The 24,658-nt window shown below is 41.0% G+C and overlaps 2 protein-coding genes across 3 annotated transcripts in view; one reads left to right on the forward strand and one right to left on the reverse strand.

Annotated features, from left to right (window-relative positions):
* Positions 1-226: 226 nt before the first annotated feature.
* On the reverse strand, positions 227-11,838 carry oat (ornithine aminotransferase). 2 transcript variants are annotated; one of them, XM_084078546.1, is made up of 10 exons: positions 11,763-11,838; positions 5,653-5,903; positions 4,887-5,111; positions 4,198-4,293; positions 3,804-3,931; positions 3,535-3,657; positions 3,253-3,381; positions 3,015-3,128; positions 2,649-2,793; positions 227-2,485 (listed from the first exon to the last, which is right to left on the reverse strand). In XM_084078546.1, the coding sequence occupies exons 2-10, from the start codon at positions 5,873-5,875 to the stop codon at positions 2,325-2,327; spliced, it is 1,344 nt and encodes a 447-aa protein (XP_083934672.1). In that variant the 5' UTR covers positions 5,876-5,903; positions 11,763-11,838; the 3' UTR covers positions 227-2,324. The 2 variants fall into 2 exon arrangements, with proteins under 2 accessions (XP_083934672.1, XP_083934671.1); XM_084078545.1 differs by having other exon boundaries at positions 5,653-5,894; positions 11,758-11,827.
* A 3,265-nt stretch (positions 11,839-15,103) lies between these two features.
* The window catches only part of lhpp (phospholysine phosphohistidine inorganic pyrophosphate phosphatase), a gene marked incomplete at its 5' end in the record, with an annotated part of 38,488 nt that continues 28,933 nt past the window's right edge, over positions 15,104-24,658 (forward strand). The window contains 6 exons of the mRNA XM_084078633.1: positions 15,104-15,237; positions 15,675-15,862; positions 17,785-17,938; positions 18,922-18,985; positions 19,601-19,693; positions 20,303-20,394. Of these exons, the coding sequence (XP_083934759.1) occupies positions 15,104-15,237; positions 15,675-15,862; positions 17,785-17,938; positions 18,922-18,985; positions 19,601-19,693; positions 20,303-20,394 (725 nt within the window). The remainder of the gene's footprint in view (positions 15,238-15,674; positions 15,863-17,784; positions 17,939-18,921; positions 18,986-19,600; positions 19,694-20,302; positions 20,395-24,658) is intronic.

The following is a 24,658-nucleotide window of genomic DNA, read 5'->3' on the forward strand; positions in this document are numbered from 1 at the left end:
CTTGTTATGCACTATGTCCCATTTTAAGTTTTCAAATGTATACAAATCTTCAAGCTCACAATGTGTCGCATCCTGAGCCATTTCCCTATTCCCTATGTGTAGACTCTCAGAGTCACACATTGATTAAATTAACACTGGGGGAATTCACTGTGGTTGAATATTTGTCTTAAGACATTCAAAATGAAGTCCACATCTTGATATCAGATAAAGGACAAGGCAAAGACAATTAGACTTCAATTATTTATTATATGAACAGCGTGGCGACAACTTAAATACAGTATAGATATTGCATCTGAAACATTCAACCGGCAATAGTCTCTCATCACAACAATCTTTTTTTTATGAAGATTTAACATTCTATTGCAACACCAAACAAACACTATACAGATAAATAGCTCAAGGCCCAACGGCGCGGTAGCTACAGAGTATAAGAACATGAGTCTTTCCAACACAGGTCACCCCTCTCTGATACGTCTCTTGCAGAAATAATAATAAATATCCCAATTCCACAAATTATACAGCGTAAAAAGCTATAGATTTGCCCACACTCTACTGTTCCACTGGAACTGTTGAAACCTCTGCAAGCAATGCAAACAGATTATTCTTCATCATAACAATTCACCACAAGTTATGTGAAATAACAGTGGATGATCTTAAATGTACATACGTTATGTACTAGTTTGTGTCAAGAATTTAAAAGCTTTTTAGCGTTTTTAGAGTGGGTCAGTCAGAATAATATGTTTTAGTGGAAAAGGCCAGTAGTAACAGTAGTCAACATTTCACTTGATTAAGTGTGTATATTCACATTAAAAACCATTTCCCAGGTTGTACAAAGTACTCCGCATCCATCAATAACAAAAAAGTGAGACACGTTTGACCCTGGTTTGTCTCACACTCTAACACTGAAATAGTAACACTGGGGATTCTATGCTAGTAAAATCTGTAAAACACCACTGATCTCATTTCAGAACCAAAGGATTTTGATTAAACACACGATTGACCGCCATGGTTCTGTCTTGGACTTGTTTTTTTTATCTACATTTTTATCCCACGATTTTCCTAACTGCCTGGGGAGAGCCCTGAACTGAGCTCATGCTTCCTCCAATGCATGAGGAGTGAGCAGGCCGCTTCTTATCACCTGACAGGGGGGAGTTTCCCCTGTAGGACGTAGCGCGTGGAAGGAACACGTTATTCCAACTAGTTCCTTTCCCCTCCATCAGGCGCCCCGGCTGACCAGGGGGAGGCAGTATAGAGACCAGGATTACTGAATGTTTTTTGTGAGGGTACCTTTACCCTAGGGGACACGGGGAGAACTCCACACAGAGAGGCCCTTTCACCAACCCCAGAACCAAAGGATTTTGATTAGACACACGATTGACCTCCATGGTTCTGTCTTGGACTTGGTGTTTTTGGCCTGTGAATTTTTGGTGGGGGGAAGGGGGGGAAAAAAAGAAGTGCTTCTCCTGCAGTCCACCAGAGGTCCTCGGAGTTCTCACCGTCAATCACAGGCACATACTGTAGTCTTGCTCTGGACTTTTAAGCTCTTTGTTGGACTTATCGTCTTTGTTTATTTATTGGAGTGATTTCAGTTTGTTTTCTATGGAACAGGTTTATGTTTTGGGAGTGTCTTGTGTGTCGCCGTGACGTTGTCGTCTATGTTTCCAGTGTTTTCATCTGGTCAATGTTTCCAGTGTTCCAGAGCTTCTATGTTCCTAGTTTCATGCCAGCCTGAATATCCTGTACACCCGCTGTTCCTTGTTAAAGAACTTTAAATCAAGTCATTCTGCCTTCGGTATACCTGCTAAACCCCCATGCCAGTAACAATGTCTTCTGTACTGCAGAAGAAGTTACTCATGGAGATTTATTACAATGCAGATTAAAAATGAAGTATAAAATCCTACTTAGGGCAAATGAAATGTGGAAAGGTCCAGTTGATTTTTAAATCACTGGGGATAAAAAGATTATGACCTCATTTTGCATCCTTTTCTGAACCCATCGCTGGCAGCATTTAAAACCGAGAAAATATATAAAGTGTATATATATACTGTATGTATATATTCAGGCCATTTCTAAAACGACATTGAAAACAGTAACAATGTAGCCTCTTGGAAGCAATTCTAAAACCTTTTCAAAACCTGTGTTTTTCAGAGAGCTCTGCTCTGGGGGGAAAAAAAGAAAGGGGAAAAAAAAACATTTCTTCAAACGGTAAATGATTAAGAGCGACTTGAAACATCTGACAGTTCACTAGAGTGCGGCGGGCAGGAGAAGCAGGTCAAAGAGTCGTTCCTGCTGTGTGTTTCGGAGAGCGAGCCACGAGATCACGCTTAGAAGGATGCGATGGTGCTGTGGATGATCCTGACGCACTCGCGCACCTCCTCCTCCTTGATGATGAGGGGAGGGGCCAGGCGGATGATGTCACCGTGGGTGGGCTTGGCCAGCAGTCCGTTGTCACGCAGACGCAGGCACACTCTCCAGGCGTCATAGTCTGTGGAAAGAGGGGTCGCGTTATCATACAGGTCAAAGTATTCGTCTGGAGGGTGACATAATATTGACTAGTCGATGTTTACTCTGCGCTTGGACAAACAATAATGGTTATGTGCTGATGTGTAGAGAGAGTTGTGCAGTGGTAGAAGTGGTGTTAACTGTACCTTTGGTCTCCTTGATGACAATGGCATTGAGCAGGCCCTTCCCACGGACCAAGGAGACGATGTCTTTCGGCAGCTTCCTCAGCTCAGACCTGAGCAACTTGCCCATGTTCTCTGCATTCTCTGACAACTTCTCGTCCTCCATGACCTATACAGTCAGACAAAAAAAAACAAAAAAACATTACAATATAAAAACTCAGTAGCCACGTAGGCTAAACAATAATCGTTTATTTTATCTAAAACAAAAAAGATCATCGAATAAATCTGGATTTGTCAGCAGGTCGATGCGAGCAAAAGGACGAGACTATTGAACCGTTGAAAGATAGAAGGTGCAAAGATGACAGTCAGGTCAGACGGATGATCACTGACCTCTAGAGCGGCGATAGCGACGCGGCAGGCCAGGGGGTTGCCTCCGTACGTGGATCCATGCTCCCCCGGCTTAATGGTCAACATCACCTCGTCATCACACAACACCGCAGACACCTGGGAAGACACAGAATAACATCACAGGACAGCTCACATAAAACATATGGATTAATACAGCCTTCAATGATGATCCTACATGTCAGATTAGAGGAGGTTACATATAGGTGTAGGTGATACTTACAGGGTAGATTCCTCCCGACAGGGCTTTCCCCAGAATCACCATGTCTGGACGGGCCCCCTCGTGGTCCACGGCCAGCCTCCTGCCCGTACGCGCCAAGCCAGTCTGCACCTCATCAGCGATCCACAACACCTGGAAGAAGAACCAGAGAGATCAGTACATAATCTTAAATGTTTTCGTATTTTTGTGGAAGAGCGTCAAAAGAAAACTGTATGACAGAGAAACATTGTAGTTGTAGCTCCTATTTTTTTCTTATTTTGTTGGAAGACAAAGTAACAAACTCACATTGTGTTTGGTGCAAAGCTCTCTGACTTTGGTCAGGTAGCCCTGGTCGGGCACCACCACGCCCGCCTCCCCCTGGATGGGCTCCACCATGAAGGCTGCCACGTTTGGGTCTTGAAGGGCTTTCTGGGAGAGAAATCAAATAGAAAACATCAATAAATAAATCGCATGAACCCCCTAGCCCTCAGGATCAGCTCACCTCGAAAATCTATTCAAATAATAATATATATAACATTATTATTGAAGATAAGAAACAAAACAAAATGTGTCACCTCTAATGCAGGAATGTCATTGTAAGGGATGAGCTCAAAGCCAGGCATGAAAGGACCGAAGCCCTCGTAGCTGCTGGGGTCAGTGGAGCTTGAGATGGCGGCCATGGTGCGACCCCAGAAGTTTCCATCTAAATCAAGGCAGAGTGGGAATAAACAACAAACACGGATTAAAAACATTGTTCCTGGATTACATTGCTTTCTCATGCAAGCTGCTTTATAAAGACATACACATCACTCAGACATCCAAGGAAGGTTTAATGCCATCTTTGGTTTTTCAACCTCTGGTGGAAACTACGAAAGGCAGGAAAAAACGTCATCACAGTGATCCAGCCTATTTTAAACTGCAATTTGGAACTTTAATGAAACGTGTGAGATAGGAACGTGACTTATTTACCTGCAAAGATTATTTTGGCCTGGTTCTTGGGAACGCCCTTGACATTGTAGGCCCACTTGCGGGCCAGCTTGCAGGCGGTCTCACCACCTTCAACACCTTGTTAACATATAAAGAGAATGAACGTTAGAAATCAGATAACTCTGCGATGACCCTGTGAATGTATTGCTGTAATAGGTACACAGTAAAAGACTGCTGATATATACTGTACACTAGTGTTGATTTCGTCGACTAAAACCATGACGAAAAATGTTCGTCGACTACCTTTTTTCACGGACCAAAAACTAAATAAAAACTAAGCTATGACGACTAAAACTAAGACTAAATATATGGCAATTTTGTCAACAAATAAAAACTAGACTAAAATGTTAGTGAGGGACGAGTGGAGAAGAGATCCAATAGAACTAAGACATGTCATTTTATGTTTGGTTGCGCTCGGCTGTTGCGCTCTGAAATTAGCCGATCTACAAGCTCAGATCGGCTATTTTCAGCATGCAACCAAGTCTAAAAGTCAGTCATTACTACGCCATCAAGGCACCGCCAAAATACATTTTAGTCGACTAAATCAACTGTACATTTAGTAGACTAAAATCTTATGATATTTAATCGACACTGCTGTACACACTACACAGACATTGTATGCTACACAATGACTTAATACATGCATCATTGGCTGGTGCATCTCTACCTACCGGTGTTCATGGGCAGGACTTTGTCGTAGCCGAACATCTTGGTGATGAACTCCTCGTACTCTCCCAGCACGTCGTTGTAGAAGGCTCTGGAGGTGAGGGTGAGCTTGGAGGCCTGGGCGTTCAGCGCGGCCACGATCCTCGGGTGGCAGTGGCCCTGGTTCACCGCACTGTAGGCACTCAGGAAGTCAAAGTATCTGTTGCCCTCCACGTCCCACACGTACAGGCCTGGAGGTACAGGCAAGGAAGGCAAGATAATACGTTAGATAATAGATATACAATTTACAAAAATGATGATTCAATGTAATACAGTCCGTTATAGCAGTGGTTCTCAAACTTTTTCATGTCAAGGACCCCCAAAGTGATATGTATTTGGCTGCGGACCCCAATCTAAAAAATATTTAGTGCCAGGGATTTTTCAAAAATAGCAGATCTACAAGTTCGTAGCGTGGCACTCGGTGCTGCGCTATGAGCTTGTAGATCTGCTATTTTTTAATAGCCAAAGTATAAAATATGGTTAAAGTGGTTGTGACGCTTTATAAACTAATTTTGTTGGGGACCCCCTGGTAACCCCCCAAGGACTCCTGGGGGTCCCCGGACCCCACTTTGAGAACCAATACGTTATAGAGCAACAAAGATCTATAAGATCATAAGGCATTCAATAACTAATACATACGTAATACCAAGAACCTATCATCAGCCTGTACATTGAAACTATACACATTATAGGATGCCAGGTTTCAAGGTCAACATGACAACATGTACTCACCCTCTGCCTTCTCCAACGCCACGGGGAGGGGGTGATAGTTGTGGGCGCCGTACTTGTCCTCGCGGGCGAACACCTCCTCCGGAGTGAGCCGACTACTACTCTGCTCCTTCATCTTCTTGGAGGCGGCGGTGGAGGCGGGCCGCGTTCCGGAGTGAACGCCGCGAGCGAGCACGGGCGCCGCGCTCCTCATGCTCCGACTCAGCTTGGAGATCAACCCTTCCATTATGGCACTATATATACGCCTACACAGTCTGAAAGAGAGGGAAGAAGAAAAGGCAAATTCATTATGAAAAATAACAACTTATTGATTATTTTCTTAAAGATTATTCTATTGATTTTACTTTTTTGATTGATTTGAATAATTGAGAAACGTGTAGTTTTTTTTTTAGGGGGGGGGGGGTTATATATTATCAATGAATTGACGCAAACAAAATTCTAATAGATTTTATAATCGACGATTTTATAATCGACTCAATCGAGTAGTCTTGATTAACCACTTGTTAACCCATTAAACCGTATAAAACCACCCGGTGTAAAAACGACTTAAAGAAAAGGGGACTGGTAGAGAGACTAGAACTAGGGGACCCGATCAGGACTTACTTAAACAGCGATGTCTAACTGTAATCCAATCCAAGGGTTTGTCTGACTATCAACAGGTATGGAGTATTATTGCTCTGCTGTATTGTGTCAAGATGTTACTCAGGAAAAACCTATAGTTCAATTTTGACTGACTGACAGGACTGACGTGACAGACGTGACGTAGATCTGTAGAGATGTAGGTCAAGGTCTTTGAATGAGCTGCTTATATACCCGTCTGGCGGTGTTTGCTCTCTCGTCACCATGATGAGGTCACTCACGAATGAGTCATTCGTGCTCAAATATGGAGATCTCTATCAGTCATGCCCAAATATGTAGTTCTGTATCAGTTCTGCCCAAATATGGAGTCCAGTCCATGACGTCCGAATCTCGAAGTATGTTGGCAACCAGTGGTGGAAAAAGTACTCAAATGTTTTACTTAAGTAAAAGTATCAATACTGCAATGTAAGAAAAAGTCCGGAATTCAAAATGTACTTGAGTAAAAGTACAAAAGTGTTGGTATCAAAATGTAATTAAAGTACCAAAAGTAGAAAGTACTCATTATGCAGAATGTCCCGTTTCACAAGTTTTCAAATGTATACAAATCTTTTGAGAATTGCAGATCTACAAGCTCACAATGTGTCGCGTCGCGACGCATTGTGAGCTTGTAGATCTGCTATTTTCAAATGGTCAAAATGTATATAGGGCTGAAATATGTTTTGAAATAATAATCAAATTCCACAAAGTAACTAGTAAATACATTTTTCAAATAAATGTAGTGGAGTAAAAGTACAATATTTGGATCTCAGATGTAGTGGAGTAGAAGTAAAATGATTGAAAATTGGAAATACTCAAGGAAAGTACAAATACCTTGAAATTGTACTTAAGTGCAGTACTTTCCACCACTGTTGGCAACAGTGTTAATCATAACAGCCTGGACTCACTCAGACATAATGGGTAACTGCGGCGACCACATATAAACAAACCTGCATACTGTGAAGATAGCAAAAAATAGCTATTATTGCTTGATTTAATTTGTTGCACGATACTATGTGCAACAAATTACATGAAGCCCAGGCCTTATTTAACTGAAATATGCGAGTGTTCCAGTGATCCATTCCTATCCCACGGTTACCCTTATTCCATTCTCTTAATTTATCCAACCTTGCATTAAACTCATGTTAACTGATAAACTGATGTGTAGATGTATGTATGAGTGAGCAGAAACAATCAGGTGCACTTCCCCTTCCTGAGATTCTAAATCCCTTTTCTGTGGAATCTCTTGACCTCTGACTTCCCAGTAACTGACAACATTGGTGCGTCATCATTTAGGTCACCAGGCCATTTAGTAGTAAAAAAAAAAAAAAAGAAGATCTTCACTTTCCTACATTACTAAATGCATGGTCAGGGACCACATGCAATACCTTCACAGACCACCTGTTGAAACCCCCTGATTTACAGTATAAAAATATATAAAATAGAACATTGTATCGATAGAATAATCACGAAAATAATCAACGTTGCAGCCCTATAGTCAATAATGCACCAAGCCTTTGGCAGTTTGACAATTCATCGACTCAGCGCGCATGGCTTTACAAAGCCTGCTGAACCACACATCTCTTTCACATTCAGCACAATAGAATGAGGATGAAGTTGACCTTTGTCCTGGACCCACATGAACTACGTAATCCCACAGCGTCCAGGCCATGTTGTTCTGGTCAGGGACAGGAGGATCATTAAATAGTCATGATAAAGTGCTTATAGGGTTTAAAGTTACGGCCAACAAATAATTTAAGTCTTAGGGAGTGCATTTGTTTTATAGTGACCCTTTGGGTGCTATTAAACTGTGCCTTTTGGTGTGTGTGTGTGTGTGTGTGTGTGTGTGTGTGTGTGTGTGTGTGTGTGTGTGTGTGTGTGTGTGTGTGTGTGTGTGTGTGTGTGTGTGTGTGTGTGTGTGTGTGTGTGTGTGTGTGTGTGTGTATATATATATATATATATATACACAGATATATATATATATATATATATATATATATATATATATATATATACACAGATAGATAGATAGATAATCTATTTGTTTTTATGCTGCTGTTCTATCATTCAGCTACTGAACCTACTAGGCCGAAATATTGCTGAAAGAAAATGAATATGCTCCAAAGAGCCAAGTGTATAGTGAACAATCAAAAGTAGACGAAACAAAACCTAAATGCATGCTGGACGTTGTGGTGACCTGCTGTCTGAAAATGTGACATATGGTGTGGTAGAACATAAAGAACATAACGCTACAATTTAAAGAGGACAGTGATAACAGTATACACAGGAAGCGTGGAATGTATATATAGGAAGCCAAATGTATATATAGATATAATTTCTATAATTCTACCTGAATCTAAATGTCAGAGTTGGAATATATATAAGTCAAGATTGTTTTAGACAAATGTTCAAAGTTTTGGTTGTTTAACTGAGATAAAATCAAACAAATTTGCATCAGATCACACACATCAAAAAGTGTGAAAGAAGAAAATGCATGAGGGGAAGGCTAGGAAGGCTGCTGTTGAAGGAGAGACAGCCAGCAGTGCTGCTGGCCTGGAATAATCAATAATCTACCCCATGGTGAATAAATACACACAGCAAACAGAGAGCACCTGGGCCAGTAGGGTGACCTGGAGGAAATGTTTGATTTGTCACTGAGACGCCATCAAACTTGGTCATGGAAGATGATAGGTTGCTGTGGAGGTTACTCCCCAAGCACACCCCCCACTTGCATCACAGTTCACAGTCAGGAGCTAAATTAAGGCCAGACACACGAGTTCAAGCTGCATACGCTGCATAGGAACACTCTCTACGACAACGTGCCAACTGTCATTATCCATAACCACTTAAGAGCCCTATATACTTCACTGTATAGCTTCTATCGTCGTTATTTTTTCATTTTTATGGTTTAAAATGTCCACCTATATTGGTTATAACTATGCTATTATTTGACCATTTGCTGTCATTTTGCATCCTTCCATGTCAGCGTTCTTCATCTTTGTATTCAACGAATAGTGCCTGCTCTGTAATACTATCTTTTATACGGTGTGGATGCCATCTTTATTATCTCCACCATGGGACGGAAGGCTGGGAGTTATTTTATTGCTGCTTATACACCACTTTGAGCTGCATCTCTGTATGAAAACTGTTATTTAACGTTTATAGGCTTGCTTGAGCTGTATCTCTTTTTACACACCTTCCTGACACATTTCACCAGTGTATACGGCATTAAGAAAAGATGCTGAGATGCTGCTCGTGTCGTGATAGCAGTCATAATAGCATGTATGGCATTGCTTAGCCTACGATGATGTGGTCCAATATGCAATTAGGCTACTTTTGCTTGGTTTAAATATGTCCCATAGAATAATGAGTGGATAATAAATAAGTGTCATTCTTCCATAGATTCAGCACATTTTTTGGAAGACTCAATGACACCTGTTGCCATGGCAGATACCGACACATCCGTGGTCTGAACAGAGAGGATGTGCGTGTGTTGGTGACAGACTGGCATTTGAATAAAATTGTTTGGCTAACAAATGTAGTAGTTTAAATTAGTCACTCTTCCTATGTGCCCAGTTTTCCCTTGTGCCCAGAATGTTTTACAATTTAGGCATTTAGCAGACGCTCTTAATCCAGAGCGATTTACAGTAAGCAAGGACAACACAAGGTAATACATCAAATTCATAGAAATAGTAATCTAGGATCATAGGTAAACCAAGAACCTATCATCAGTAGAATATCCCCCCAAAGAAAATTATCTGTACATTGAAACTACACACTATAGGATGCCAGGTCTACAAATGACCAAGCATCTGTCTACATAACATGCACCGTCTAAATTACCTTTGCATAAGCCTGCAAGGTCGTCAAGGCCAGAACCATAGAGAGAGAGAGGCCGCTATGGGCCGCTATGGGCTATAGTTCCAATCATTGGAACTATCTCATTGAGATTTCCGCATTCCATTCTTACAATGGGAGTCAATGCTAGTGTCTTCACTCTCATATTAGATCACGCTGATGATCAAGGCCAGGGCAAGTGCTACGGGCTAAGGTGGAGTCTGAAGAGGTGAGTCTTCAGTTTTGGTTCCCATCTTTCCTGTTACTGGTGCCGACTCTTCTCACCAGGAAATACAGGTTAAGGTGGGCACTAGGGAAATCTGGGCACCTTTTTTTGGGGACGACTGGGCACTAGGGAAGAGTGGGAACCAGGAAAAGTGGGAACTTTGGGAGTTTGGGTGAGAAGAGTGGCCACTAGAGAAGAGTGTGCACCTGGAAGAGTGGGCACTTTGGGGGGAGAAGAGTGGGCACCTTATGGGGGAAGACTGGGCACCTTTCAGTAAAACTATGCCTAAACCTAACCTTAAACCTAACCTCAGTAAAACTATGCCTAAATCTAACCTTAAGTTTACCTCACAGAACTATACCTAACCTTAACCTCCATAGATACGAAAGCAAAAGTCAGACTCGATAACATAAAACACATCTATAATAGTCTACCTATTGCCTAGACTGTTTTTTGCCCACCTTTCCTGATACCGGTCAAAGCTATGAGGTCAGCTATCATCATTCGCCAACATCTACCTAAAGGATTCATTCAACCCCAGGTCAAAGCCATGGTGATGCTTTGACCTAGTAGGGAAGGGTACCATGATGGGCCTGCTTGAGCTGACCCTCCTGGCATAATGAGTGAATATATATATATATATATATATATTCCTTTTCCTTTTTTCTTTATTGTTAAATTATTTGTACTTTTTCTGTAATGCATGTGTGCTTTATTCTTGCTCTGTAAAGAACTTTGAGCTGCATTTCATGTCATGAAAGGTGCTATACAAATAACGTTTATTATTATTATAATGTCATTTGGTTTGTTCACACTGTCTGTCTCTGACAACTTATATGGCTATCTATCTATAGTATACTTACTTATCTTGCCAAAATATTATGATTATGATTATTATGATTGTTATTTTATAAATGTTTTGCTTAACAGTGACACAGTAAATGGTGGCTAACTCTTAGTACTAACTAGTAATAACTAGCTTTAGCTAACATTGTTAACTTGTGATATCTATTGTATACTTACAAATCTTGCCCAAATATTATGATTGTTATTATTATTTTATTATGTTTTTGCTTACCAGTGATACAGTAACTGGTGGCTAACTCTTAGTACTTACTGAGTAATAACTAGCTTTAGCTAAAGAGTACAGTTAACATGTTTAACTCATGCTATCTAATCTATTCGTCTTCAAACATCTATAAGATCAAATCTGCAGACACTAGTTCTACCTGTTACACTAGTATGTCAGCCATATGGTGTGAAGTATCATCATAGCTGATATAACGATGCCACATTACCTAATGATAGCTAGCCTGTTACTGTTACTGTTAGCCAATAACACCCTTATAACACAGTTCTTAGCTATTTTACCTACCAAATGAACACGCTTCTATTCTAAAGACTAATTTTATTTGATTAAGAATAGAAACCTTACCAGAAAAAGCCAACGTAGTGTGATATCCTCCTCTAGAGAGAGAGCCCGACAGACCTGCCGCTCACTCACAGACAGCCTGGGAAGTAACAGCGATGATCCCATAGCCTGGGAGTACAGTCATGATGCATGTGTTGTGTGATTGGGTGGCTGGTTGTCAGCGGTGGTGGAAGTACATTTACTCAAGTACTGTCTGTGCTTAAGTACAAATCTGAGGTGTTTTTTACTTTACTTGAGTCCAAATTTTCAGTTTTATTTTTACAGATGTGTATCTACAATTTTGATTTAGAAAAGAAGAAAGTCGTCTAAACAGTGTTGCATTTTTTCCCCGCAACACATATGATCTCATTTACTTTGTGAAACTGCACGTAAACCCTATATAGTAATGGTTACTTGGCAACCAACTAACCAATCACAGCACCGCTGCCCCCCCTGGCTATGGGGCAAATGGCGCCGGAGCAAATTGCTCAACTATGACGTAAAACGTGTCATATGCGTCACGACCAACACCCACACTGACACATGTTGCAACTTTTAAGGACATTGCAGAATGTATATTGTATACGTGTTGCATTGTTTTCAGACAGTGACCTATACTTATGATATGGATATGCCAAAAATGAATTATAAAAAAACATGACGAAGCAGCTACTTTTATGGGCCAACGGCCTGGAACATAATGGGAGCTTATATGATGCTTATATGCTTATATATAATGCTTATATGTAATGCATTACATATAAGACAGGCAACGACCATAGATAGCTTTAATAGCTGTAAGTATTGTTTTAATTTGATCTTCCCTCCTTTAATTTGTTCAGAACAAATTAAAGGAGGGATGCTGAAAAATAAATAACACAATATTAAACTAGATTAAAAAACATTGAGATCAAAAACATGATCAAGAACAAATTGTTCTTGATCATGTTTTTGATCTTAATGTTTTTAATCTAGTTTAATATTGTGTTATTTATTTTTCAGCATTTTTCTTTTGTTGATCTTTTTTCTATGTGCAGCACTTTGGGCTGCATTTGATGTCATGAAAGGTGCTATACAAATGCATTTTTATCATTATTATTATTCCTCCTCAAACAGAGTTTGAAACTGTTATCTTATCGTTTGGGTCCTGGAGCTAAACGTTCCATTCCTCTGGCAGATTTCCAAGGATGTGTCGTTCGGGTTCAGGAGGATACAGACCTCAGGACAAATTATAGAGAAATTGCAAGTGATCAGACAGAATGGGAACACTATACAATTGAACCTGATAATCTTTGTGGCGTTCTCTCTCCTGGTTGAATAAAATTGGTATCCCGAATTCCCGATCTGAAAATGTATTTTATGTTTACTAGCTGGAGAGATGGAGAGACCCCTGTTGCTCAACAAACAATCTATAGCAGGGGTTTTCAACTGATTGTGGCAGCGGTGGCCTAGTGGTTAGAGGGGCGGCCTTGATACCGGAAGGTCCCTAGTTCGATTCCCCAATTCATCACATCAATCATGAATCACCGCTGAATAGCCCTTGAGCAAGGCTTCCATGCAGGGTCCGGCTGGAAACAAGCTTCGTGCTTAGTCCGACACCCTGGGTAAACAACAAACTTTGCTTTGCTTTGCTTTACCAGGGACCACCACCCTGACTAAGAATCAACCTGGGGACCACTGTTGTGTTGGGTGGGGATATGGACTAAGATTAGTGCTTTGGTAACACTTTCTATGCATCCCATGTCTGCAGTGCATCCAATAGTCCACGGTGGACTAATAGTGGTCCATCCATGGCACAATTAGGCCTGCAGGTGGTCCATGGGAACATATTTAAAAATGTAAATATAATAAAATACCTTTGTAAAATGTATTAAAATAATACAAAATAGTCCATCAAATATAAGAAAACATTTGAATCAATATGCGTGGTGTGGGAGAAAAAGCTTGCAATTAAATAATGACTGTTAAGGGCTTTAATTTGTTGCACGATACTATGTGCAACAAATTATATCAAGCCCAGGCATTATTTAACTGAAATATGTGAGTGGTCCAGAGCTATTAAAAAAAAGGTTGAGAACCACTGATGAATTCCTACCCCACGGCTACCCTTATTCCATTCTCTTGCTTTATCCAACCTTCCACTAAACTCATGTTTTGTATCTTATGTATGAGTGAGCAGACAAATGTGATTATATGGGCACTTTTCCTAATAATGACGACTCAATCAGGTAATCAAGTACACTTCCTACACTTCCTCCGACTTCCCAGTAACTGACAACATTGATGCATCATCATAAATCATTTAGTGCACTGTTCCATGGAAGAAAATATTCACTTTCACTTTCACAATTACTAGGCTAAATGCATGGTCAGGGACCACATGCAATACCTTCATGGACCACCAGTGGTCCACGGACCACCTGTTGAAAACCCCCCCAAAAAATCACTTAACACCACCTACACCGCCCCCCCCCCATCCTCCGTTCCAACACCCCCCTCCCATTTTTCATCTTTTTGTTTAGTTTTTAACCTACAGAAACTTTTGTCACATTGTTTACACAACACAGGTGTGTTGTTTTTCCCCCTGTGTTAGTCAGCTGACATCATGACATGACGTCTGTCTCTGTGTCTTTACTCCTCCAGAAAGAAAGAAAGATAGATAGATAGATAGATAGATAGATAGATAGATAGATAGGAGAAGGGGCGTGGCTACAGCGGTGACATAATTGCAGCAGTAGCACATGTTCAGTTAGCTCCAATCGGAACCTCTCCTCCGCTATATAGCTCTGAGATGAGGTTCCACTGAGTAGGGTGCCGGCAGAGTGCGACACGGGTGAACGGTGACCAATATTGTTGATTCTTACCCTTTCCCGCATATAGTATCCATAACGTAAAGGTATTCGCCCCTGTTTCCATATGTTTGACATTTTAGCGGTAAATAAAATTTAAGTGACGGGTTGAATCAAGCGTTTAATGGCTTTTTTTAGTCAGCCTGTGGCATGTTTTTCCAATGCAACCTTAACGGGCGCAATTCTGCGCATGCGGGGTTGACTGGCCACAGGCTGGCTTAAACAGCGATTTAAACGCTTGTTTCAACCCGTCGGTAAAATGTTCTTCACCGCTAAAATGTCAAACATTTGAGAGCAGGGGGGAATACCTTTACTTTTTCGATACGATGTGCGGAAAAAGGTAAGAATCAACAATATTGGTCACCGTTCACCGGTGTCGCACTCTGCCAGCACCCTACACAGCGGGACCTAATGTCGGAGCTTCACAGAGGAGGGAGTGGTTCCAAACAGGGCTAGTGTTTAGTGTTTGTTTTACGCATGCGTTCTTTCTGAGCCTCAACCCAACGTTGCAGAATCATGGCTGCTGACAGCTGGTCAAAGTCTGCAGACAAACCCCTGAAAGGTGTCGTTCTAGACATGTGTGGTGTTCTATATGACAGTGGAGCGGACGGCGGGGTTCCCATTCCTGGCTCCGTTGAAGCTGTGAAAAAGTGAGTCTTAAAGAGAACCGTAAATCTCTGCATTCTTCGATTGTTGTAGCCATGGGACGGGTCCAAGACGGTCATCTGTCATGACAGTCATGGATAAACTGCAACCTGGTGTTTGCACTTTGTCCCTTTTTGTCCCGTACATCTACATAAACGTTCAGACGTCAAATATAAAGTGCTTATCCCATGGCCACGGATGTTACAATTATGTTCGGGCCCTCAGAAGTACCCGTATCTTCCGTATTGTTCAATAAAAAGCAAATTAATCCGATTGGTGGCCATTTTCTCATAGAGTTGTACTGTATCAGAGTGCAATACACCTCCCAACCGATAGGGTCGCGTAGTTGAAAGCATCCATGAGTAAATGTACTTAGTTACTTTACACCACTGCATAGAATGATTAGAATCACACTTCCATTCCATTTCACATTAATTTCCAGGCTCAAGGCGTCAGACCTGAAGCTGCGCTTCTGCACCAATGAGACCCAGTCCACCAGGGAGAAGTTTGTGGCCAAGCTTCAGAACATGGGCTTTGAGATCAGTGTTTCTGAGGTGTTCTCTCCTGCTCCTGCAGCAGCAGCCATCCTCAAGGAGAGAGGCTTACGTCCCCATCTGCTGGTTTATGATGGTACTACTGCACTTTAAAGCTTGTGCTCTAGTCCAGTGGTTCTTGACCTTTTCAGGCCGTGACCCCCCCCCCCCCCCAGTTTGACTCGGTTCCACGGATAAATATTGTGAAAATGGCTGATCTACAAGCTCACAACGCCTCGTGTTGCGAGGCGTTGTGAGCTTGTAGATCAGCTATTTCCACAATTTTCATTTGACAATGTGGCCAATGTTTGACCAGTTTTTATAGTATAGTTGTTTTTTTCACTTTTGATTCAGTAATGTTTTTGGGGGGTTTTCTTTAGGTATAAAAAGGTCTTAAAAGTCTTTAAATTGTCACTTCATTGTCAACTGGGGACCCCCAGGTTGAGAACCACTGCTCTAGTGTCTATTCATACATACATATCATTTTGGGAGTAGTTCACCTGAAAATGTTTGAGAACCAGTGGTTCTCAAACATTTTCAAGTGAACTAACCCCCAAATTTCAAGGACCCCCATTTTGATATGCATTTGGCCAAGTACCTCCATTTGCTACAATATTTATAATCATGGTAAATGGTAAATGGTGCATTTATATAGCGCTTTTATCCAAAGCGCTTTACATAGATTGTGCATTATATTCACCCATTTTCACACACACACACACACACACACACACACACACACACACACACACACACACACACACACACACACACACACACACACACACACACACACACACACACACACACACACACACATTCATACACCGATGGCAGAGGAAACCATCAAGGCACCAACCTGCTCATCGGGAGCAATTAGGGGTTCAATGTCTTGCTCAAGGACACTTCGACACTAACTTTCGGAACTGGGAACCTTGCAGTTCTCATCTGGCCTCTCTACCGGCCATTCTACCCCTGAGCCACTGCTATCTCTGGGACCTCAGTCAACACAAATCCTCAGCGTTATTTTTTAACTCTGAGAGTGCACAAATGCAACCAAATGGACCTTTATGGGTCCTTTGTACACTCTTGGAGTTACAGACCAGGATCCATTTGTTTCCTAACTATCAATCATTTAGCTGGGGACCCCCTGGAACCAGGTAGCACTAGTTGAGAACAGGCTGCCATGACGAGTTCATTTTCAACATTTGGCCTTGACAGACAATGTTTTGGTTCAAAATATTGAATATTTAGGACCACAATGACTGCCATAGACAAATGTATGCTTTTAGGTCAGATGCTATATGAAGCATTAACAAAATATCATGAAGACATCTTTTGGAAAGTCTTAAGGATAAGCCATCCGATATGTGTCTGGGATAGCTGTGTTGAAGTTCTGTCTATTTTCTGGGGGTGTAACAATACATTTTAACAGCGATACCATACGCATCACAATACATGGTTGACGATATGATACATGGACTATATTGGTTCATTCATGGTTAATTTAAAATCGAAACAGTAACTATTTAGCAAAGAAATTAAATCTGTGTGAAACGTGTGGATAGTGCAGATTATTTACAGGAAACATTTATTATTATGAATATAAATAAGTAAACACAGTGATTCTCTGTCAAATACATGGACATTCAACACATATGAAACCCGCACCTTGACATGAACACAGAGAATACACACATTTATCGATAAACCAAGTGTAGCGATATGGAATGGAAAAGTAATGAAACCCTTCTTTTTATTTTATCTTCTTAAAATTGCTTAATACAATGCACTAGTACTTAGTATCGATACAATCGATTACTTGCATTGCAAACCGATTCAATGCAAAAACGATACGATACAAAATCAAACGATACGATATGTTGCTGTTTACATATCGATATACTTTGATAGTTGAAATTAAAATTGATATTTCGATGCAGTTACTGTATCGTTACACCCCTAATGTTTTCACATTGAAACTGGGAACATTGTTGCATTGATTTCTTTTCACTGCAGGTGTCGTCCCTGAGTTTGACAGCGTTGACCAGACCAACCCAAACTGCGTGGTCATAGGAGACGCGGCGGAGAAGTTCTCCTACCAGAACCTGAACGACGCCTTCCAGGTTCTCATGGGCCTGGAGAAGCCTGTGCTGTTCTCTCTGGGCAAAGGGTAAGGATATTCATTACAATATCATACTACATCATACAGTGTGTTTTAACAGCTGGTATCAACCAGCTGTTAAAACTGTAGACGTTATGTCATTAAAGGTGGTGTGAGCGAAATTGTTTTGTTAAAACAAGTGTTAAATAGCTCTATATTTTAGCAGTCATTTATATTGAGTTTTTGTTCAGTAACGGGGGTCTCGCTGTCTCTCCAGCTCTTTAGTTAAAAGAGAATACATTTTCAGTTTGGGATTTACCAGTTTCATCCAATCAGCAGAGAGAACTCATACAGGAAAAACAAATGAAATGAATAATTGTCTTTATTTTCCCACAGGGATATTCAGCTTCAAATTGGAAGTGATAAAACACATTTAAGAGACTAATATTGTAACTGGAATGAAAGGTGATAAATTCTTTCTCTCTCCTGATTGGATGGAATTTGTAACCCACTTGAAAATGGATGTTCTGTTTTCTAAAGAGCTGGACAGAGGGGGAGACAGACCCCTGTTACTGAACAAACAGTAACACTCTATAGATATGATTACTATCGGAAGATAGATAGAGATGTACCTTTTTAACAGCCACAAAATATCACTTTTCAGCACCTTCTAACTACAGGACCAATATAACTGTCACACACTTGGATCTCACAAAAAACGTGATATGATATTTTGGCCATATTGCCCACCCTTATGAATAGTTATATCAGCATGCCCATATATGGGCAATTGGGCAGATATACTCATGACGTCAGGGATCTCCATACATTGGAATAAAAGGGACAATGACGGACAAATACAGAGAGCTCCATATATGGCCATAAAAGGGACAAGGACTGACAGACACCCAGATCTCCATATATGGGCATATCTGTCACATCGGCGTTGGCACGTAGGTGTTGAACTCTAGACGAACTCTACGCGGCCCGAACTTCTAGTACAGTCAGTTAAAAATGACTTTTGTGTGATATGATCAAATCTTGTCCCCCAGGAGGTACTATAAAGAGACAGATGGTCTCAAACTGGACGTTGGCGTCTACATGAAGGCTTTGGAGGTGCGTGCTCTCTTCGACATACTATATTACATTCACTATATTATTATTACGTGACTAATTATTAGAGTTGTTCCGATACCGATACCACGCAGTATCGGCAACTTTTCCGATACTGGTATCATACCAGTATCATAAAATCTGCCAATACTGCCTCAAATGCTAGTATCGGCGAGTATGCCAGTCTATTGCGTTCGGACACCACACAATTTATCACAAGATGATGTTTACTTCAGATGATGTTTTAGTTGCACTAATGTTTTATACTCTTACTGTACTACTACTATACATTATTATTTTCCTAACTTGTAGCTGCACTTTAACTATTATTAATGTACTTTTTTATTTATTCCTACATCAGTAGTTCTCAAACTTTTTAATTTCAAAAACCCTCAGAACTCAGAGAACAGAGTTATAGGTGTGTAAGGGTCCATTTGGAACGCCTTCACGCCTGTACCCCACTTAAAGAACCACTGTCCTAGATTTTCCAAAATTACACCCTGGTATCGGATCGATACGCAAGTTGTAGGTATCGGAAACGGTGTCGGTAAGGAAACAATGGTACCGGTACATCTCTACTATTTATCTATTAACATCTTATGTACATTTGTTCAACAGTATGCCTGTGATGTAGAGGCGGAAGTCATCGGCAAACCATCCACTATGTTCTTCCAGAGCGTTCTCAATGACATGGGGCTTCAACCACACGAGGTAATCAGAAACATGTTACAATACATGCATATGGAATACAGGCTTATAGTTCCTTACACATTTTATTCATTGTTTAATGTTATTGTTCACCATTGTTAAACAACTAGAAATTCGGGCCCATAACCTCTAGAGTTCAACACCTACGTGCCACTGCCAATATGACAGATATGGCCATATATTATGGAGATGCGTGTGTCTCAGTCCTTGTCCCTTTTCTCTCCCCATGTATGGAGATCCCTGATATCATGAGTATATAGGGGTTATGGAACCCCGCTAGGGGTCCGGGGACCCCCGTGAATGGACCCCCAGCGAATGCTTTGCTCTGTGACATCGTGTCTAATGTTGGGTTTGAACCACAAACAGAGCCAATGTATCAGCATTATTGTTATTATTATAGTCCATACTATATGTTGTGCGCTCTTTGTGGTGTGCGCCCATTGGTGTGCCTTGGTCACAAAACCATTCGTTTTTCTATTGCTACTTAATTCATGTTTCTGTTTTAGACATTTTATAAAATGCTACTCAAATACATTATCATTAGTAGTCGTGGTAGTTGTAGTATATTCAGTACAATTAAGCATGCATGTCTTCACTGTCTTCTTCTCTCAGGCACTGATGATTGGAGATGATCTGGTGAATGATGTGGGCGGGGCTCAACACACTGGAATGAAAGGTGTTCAAGTTAGGACTGGAAAATACAGGTCAGTGGAAATAATGGAACCTGAATCTGTAATGCTGCGTTCACACAGGCACATACAAAGATACAAAAATACACAGCATATTTGTCGCTCTGTCGCTTTGTATCTTTTGCTCAACACGGTCGTTGACGTCATCAAGTGTGCGAGTCATCGGAGCTACAGTTGTATTTTTGTATCTTTGTATCTGGAAGTTGAATCCAGCTCAACTTCAATTCGTAGATTTGTTTCTTTGTATCTTTTGTAGCAGCTACAAACGCCAGGTATCCATGGTATCTTCATGTCGCTGGCTTCCATAGAAAATGAATGGTAGACTGTGTCTTTGGATCTGCCTGTGTGAACGCAGCATAAGGCTGGTAGCACGTTTAATCACATGTACCCTCTAGACTTTTTCTGTCTACACCAAATCTCTTTGCCAAAAATGTGTTGCGACGCAAAGAGATTTTGTGTAGAGGGGAAACAAGTAGGGGACCCAGTATAGATCCCTAGGGGACCCCGGTCACCTGAAGTATTATAAAGTTTGAGTAGTTAAGAAATTACACTAACAGTGTTGTTTGACATCTTTTCTGTTGGCAATACACCGTTGTTTATTGAGCAACAAGAGTCGTGCAGACGTGCAATTAACTATTACATTAACCTTTACATTACACCTTCATTTTTGGCATTTGCAACTACTTGCAACAACACACGCAGCATTAGAGTAAGATAAATGTATACATTTATTTTCAACAATACCACCAATAAGAACGCATTCATGCATGAATGCATATTGTAAGGGACAAGCAGAATATTAATGTAGTTAAAACAGGGTTGCGGCCAGTTGCAATTGGAGAAATACGATGGGGGGACGTCAAATTTTCATGGGAGAAATGGATTTTCTGGTTCTGGCAGAAGACTGAAATTGACTGCGGTCCTGAATGGGTTGGGAGGCCACTGTTGTAGCCAGACCCTTAATTAAGCACAATCCAATAATGTGTCTTGGAACCACATACAGAAAAAAAGAAAGCTTAGATCATGTCTGAGTCCATGTCTAACCTAACCTCTAAACTTGTAACATTTCGGGGGTAATTCACCGTTTTAAATAAACAATTTATTTGTTGGGGGGCTGGCAGCCTTCTCAAAGTGAAAGAGTGAGAGCCTGTTTGAATGCATGTGAATGTCAATGTCAATAATTTGCAGCACACACCTGAATAGATGGAGACAATGAATGTGTGTATCACAGTACATGTCTTGAAAGACTACAGTAAGATAGGTAGTTTGATAACCTAGTTCTGTTGGATAATGTTCGTAAGATAAAACTGCAAGTGTCCAGGGTGGTCAACAAGTGCTGCCCTTTTTTGTGAGCTGCATCCAACCGATCATCCTATTGATGTAAGGAACCTGAAAGATCAACTGATACTCTGTGCTTGTTGTGTGCGCTTGCCAGACAGACGCCCGGCATATTTGCGCAATTTGCCAAGTCAAATGTTTGCTTCTGCTTCGTCCCGGTGTCACATTCAATATTAGCGTGAGAGAAATGGATCAGGTGCAACCTATCTTAACCACATGAACCCTATACTGGGCATGTCATAATAGTTGAACATTCTGAGAAAATAGCAAATCTACAAGCTCACATAACAACGTGACACGTTGTGTGCTTGTAGGTTGAGTATTTTCAGCAAATAGATTTGATGTAGAGGGTAAAAAAGGAAGGGGTCCAAGTGCAGACCACTGGGGGACCCGGGTCAACAAAGTATATAGGGTTAAGTGGTTAACAAGACCCCTAATCATTATTCAGACAACATATTTATGGCAATTCTATAGTCATTTAATAGACATCTATCATCCCTGTGTGTTTATTGAGCCAGTGTATCCAGGCAAGTATAGACAATCATATTAATTAGCCGACTACACATATATTATAGGACTGCTATTCAAAACAATTCAAGTTTCGAGTTAGACGAGGAACGCTTTGACTGCCTGAAATAAAACATTGTTTGCTAAGCCACTGCCAGTGATTCTTGAGTGTTTTCACAGACCTTTGAAAAATCATAGAATATTTATCTCCAGTATAATCGATCGGGGGGGGGGAGCGTGCCGTCGCGATCATCCATTCCATAGTTATTGGCAGTTAAATGTAGGTTGTTTTTGCCAAAAAGCAACAGAAAGCAGAGAAAAAGCTATTTTTCCAAATCCATTAACATGGAAGTGAATGTGTGTCATTGGCAGTCAAAGAGTTATTATGACCATCGTTGTTAGAATATAATGCTTGTTGTTTTGTATCGAATCAATTATTCATGCCAGACACTGGTTCCTCTAGCAGGTCCCTTTATTACAATAGAAAAATGGCAAACCAAAAGACATCTGCTGTACGTGGCTTCATATGTTTGGGTTGTTGCGTGCTGCTTCTCATGCTGATCGGTGTATTGATTTGGAGTGTTACAACTTGATTGTCAACTAGATGCTGTGCAGACCTCCAGCCCGACCACAGGCTGGGGGGAAATGGCTGAGAACACAGGAAGAGAGAAATAACTCGACAAACAAATCCAATTACATCAGATGATATTAAAAGGCTCTTGACTCGTCGTGCTTCTAGCAGTAACATACCACAAGAAACATGAAACATTTTGATGTTTATTAGGTTGTTGCGAGCTGCTTCTCATGCGCATCGGTGTATTGATTTGGACTGTTAGCAACTTGTTTTTTGTTATGGAAACATTCACTCAGTGCTTGATATGATTGGCTGCAAGTGCGTGCAAACCAGCAGCTATTCTTGCACATGCAAAATTGTTATGCACAGGAAGAAAGATGATGATGTCATAATGACACAGTGTAGCCAGCAGCCTTCTACCCAGACAGGACAGACCCCATGATCCCTCTAGCTAGCTTTTTCTTTTTCACCCCTAACCAGCTTGCATGCATGCTGTGTAGATCAATGGTTCTCAAAATGTTTAACTCCAAGGACCCCGTGACTCTTGAGAGTTATGGGTCCATTTGGTTCCACTTGTACTCTCAGAGTTACAGACCTGTGCAAGGGTCCGTTTGGAACCCCTTCAAGGAACCCTGAGGATCCCTGATCCCCACTTTTGGAGAACTACCACTGTAGATGACTTTGGCAATATACTACAGTAGCATTGGTTCTCAAAGTGGGGTCCGGGGACCCCCAGGGGCCCTTGAGGGGGATCCAGGAGGTCCCCAGTCAAATGATTGATAGGAACCAAATGGACCCATATGGGTCTGTAACTCCGAGAGAGTACGAATGGAACCAAATGGACCCTTACATTTGGTTCCATTCGTACACTCTCAGAGTTAGATTAACATTGATTTGACAGTGTATATGGGTGTCCCAGAGATAAAAGATCCATCAAATGAGGGTCATGGCCCACTAATGCATATCAAATTGGGTTCCTTGAAATTAAAATGGTTCGGAATCACTGCTATAGCCTTAAAATGGTCTCTTTTGGGGGTCCCTGGCATATATTTTCAGATGGGGGTCTGTGGGCTGATATTTATCAATTTAGGGGTCCTTGACATGAAAATGTTTGAGAAGCACTGTACGACATACAGTACATGCAGTTCATAAAGCTACCACAAGAGGGCACCCAAAGACAAGAACTTGGAATGAAAGTGTGCAGAGTGCCCCATTCCTCTGGCCTATGAGATTGTGTTTATTTGAATTAGAATACATCTGAAAATAACTTCATTTCATCCACATGTTGAATGCTGGTCTCTCACAAGGCTCTCAGAAGGATTTATGGCCCTGTCTCAGCAGATTACTGGAGTGCCCTTATGTTGTAATTACAGAAACATATGGTCACTTATTTAAGAAGAAAAATGTGGTGCTTTTGGCTGTAAAAACTGAGAGGCGAGAGAGAGGGAGTGTAGACCGTTATGGGAACTATAAGTTATATTACAGTCTAATGTGTGTTCCAAGGACCACGAGTAATGCCTGAATGCACGTAATACTACAGAAGTGAAACATTTTTGGGGAAGTCTGTGTACGGAGGAGTGTGAAATCGTGAAGATTTGTGTGATCGAAACATCGAGTAGGAACTCCCGCTGTTTTGGTGTTAACCTAATTGGTAAATTTTCTCTTCTCTTGCATAGTTTTAGTCTCTTGAGCAGTGGTGTAAAGTACCTAAGTAAGTTTACTCAAGTACTGTACTTAAGTACAATGTTGAGGTACTTTTACTTTACTGGAGTATTTCAAATACTTTTACTACTCCACTACATCTCAGAGGCAAATATTGTACTTTTACTCCACTAAAGCTTTAATTACTAGTTACTTTGC

This window comes from Gymnoscopelus microlampas (assembly GCF_963454915.1).
Source record: "Gymnoscopelus microlampas genome assembly, chromosome: 14".
NCBI lineage: Eukaryota > Metazoa > Chordata > Actinopteri > Myctophiformes > Myctophidae > Gymnoscopelus > Gymnoscopelus microlampas.

Bases quoted from the DNA above. Each gene is read 5' to 3' on its own strand.
- oat (XM_084078546.1), bottom strand. From the start codon at position 5,875: ATGGAAGGGTTGATCTCCAAGCTGAGTCGGAGCATGAGGAGCGCGGCG. The intron at 3,129-3,252 runs GTAAGTATCACC...GTGTCTTCCCAG, and splicing joins TGTCGGGAGGAATCTACCCT to GTGTCTGCGGTGTTGTGTGA. The intron at 2,794-3,014 runs GTCAGTGATCAT...CTGACTGTATAG, and splicing joins TCGCTATCGCCGCTCTAGAG to GTCATGGAGGACGAGAAGTT.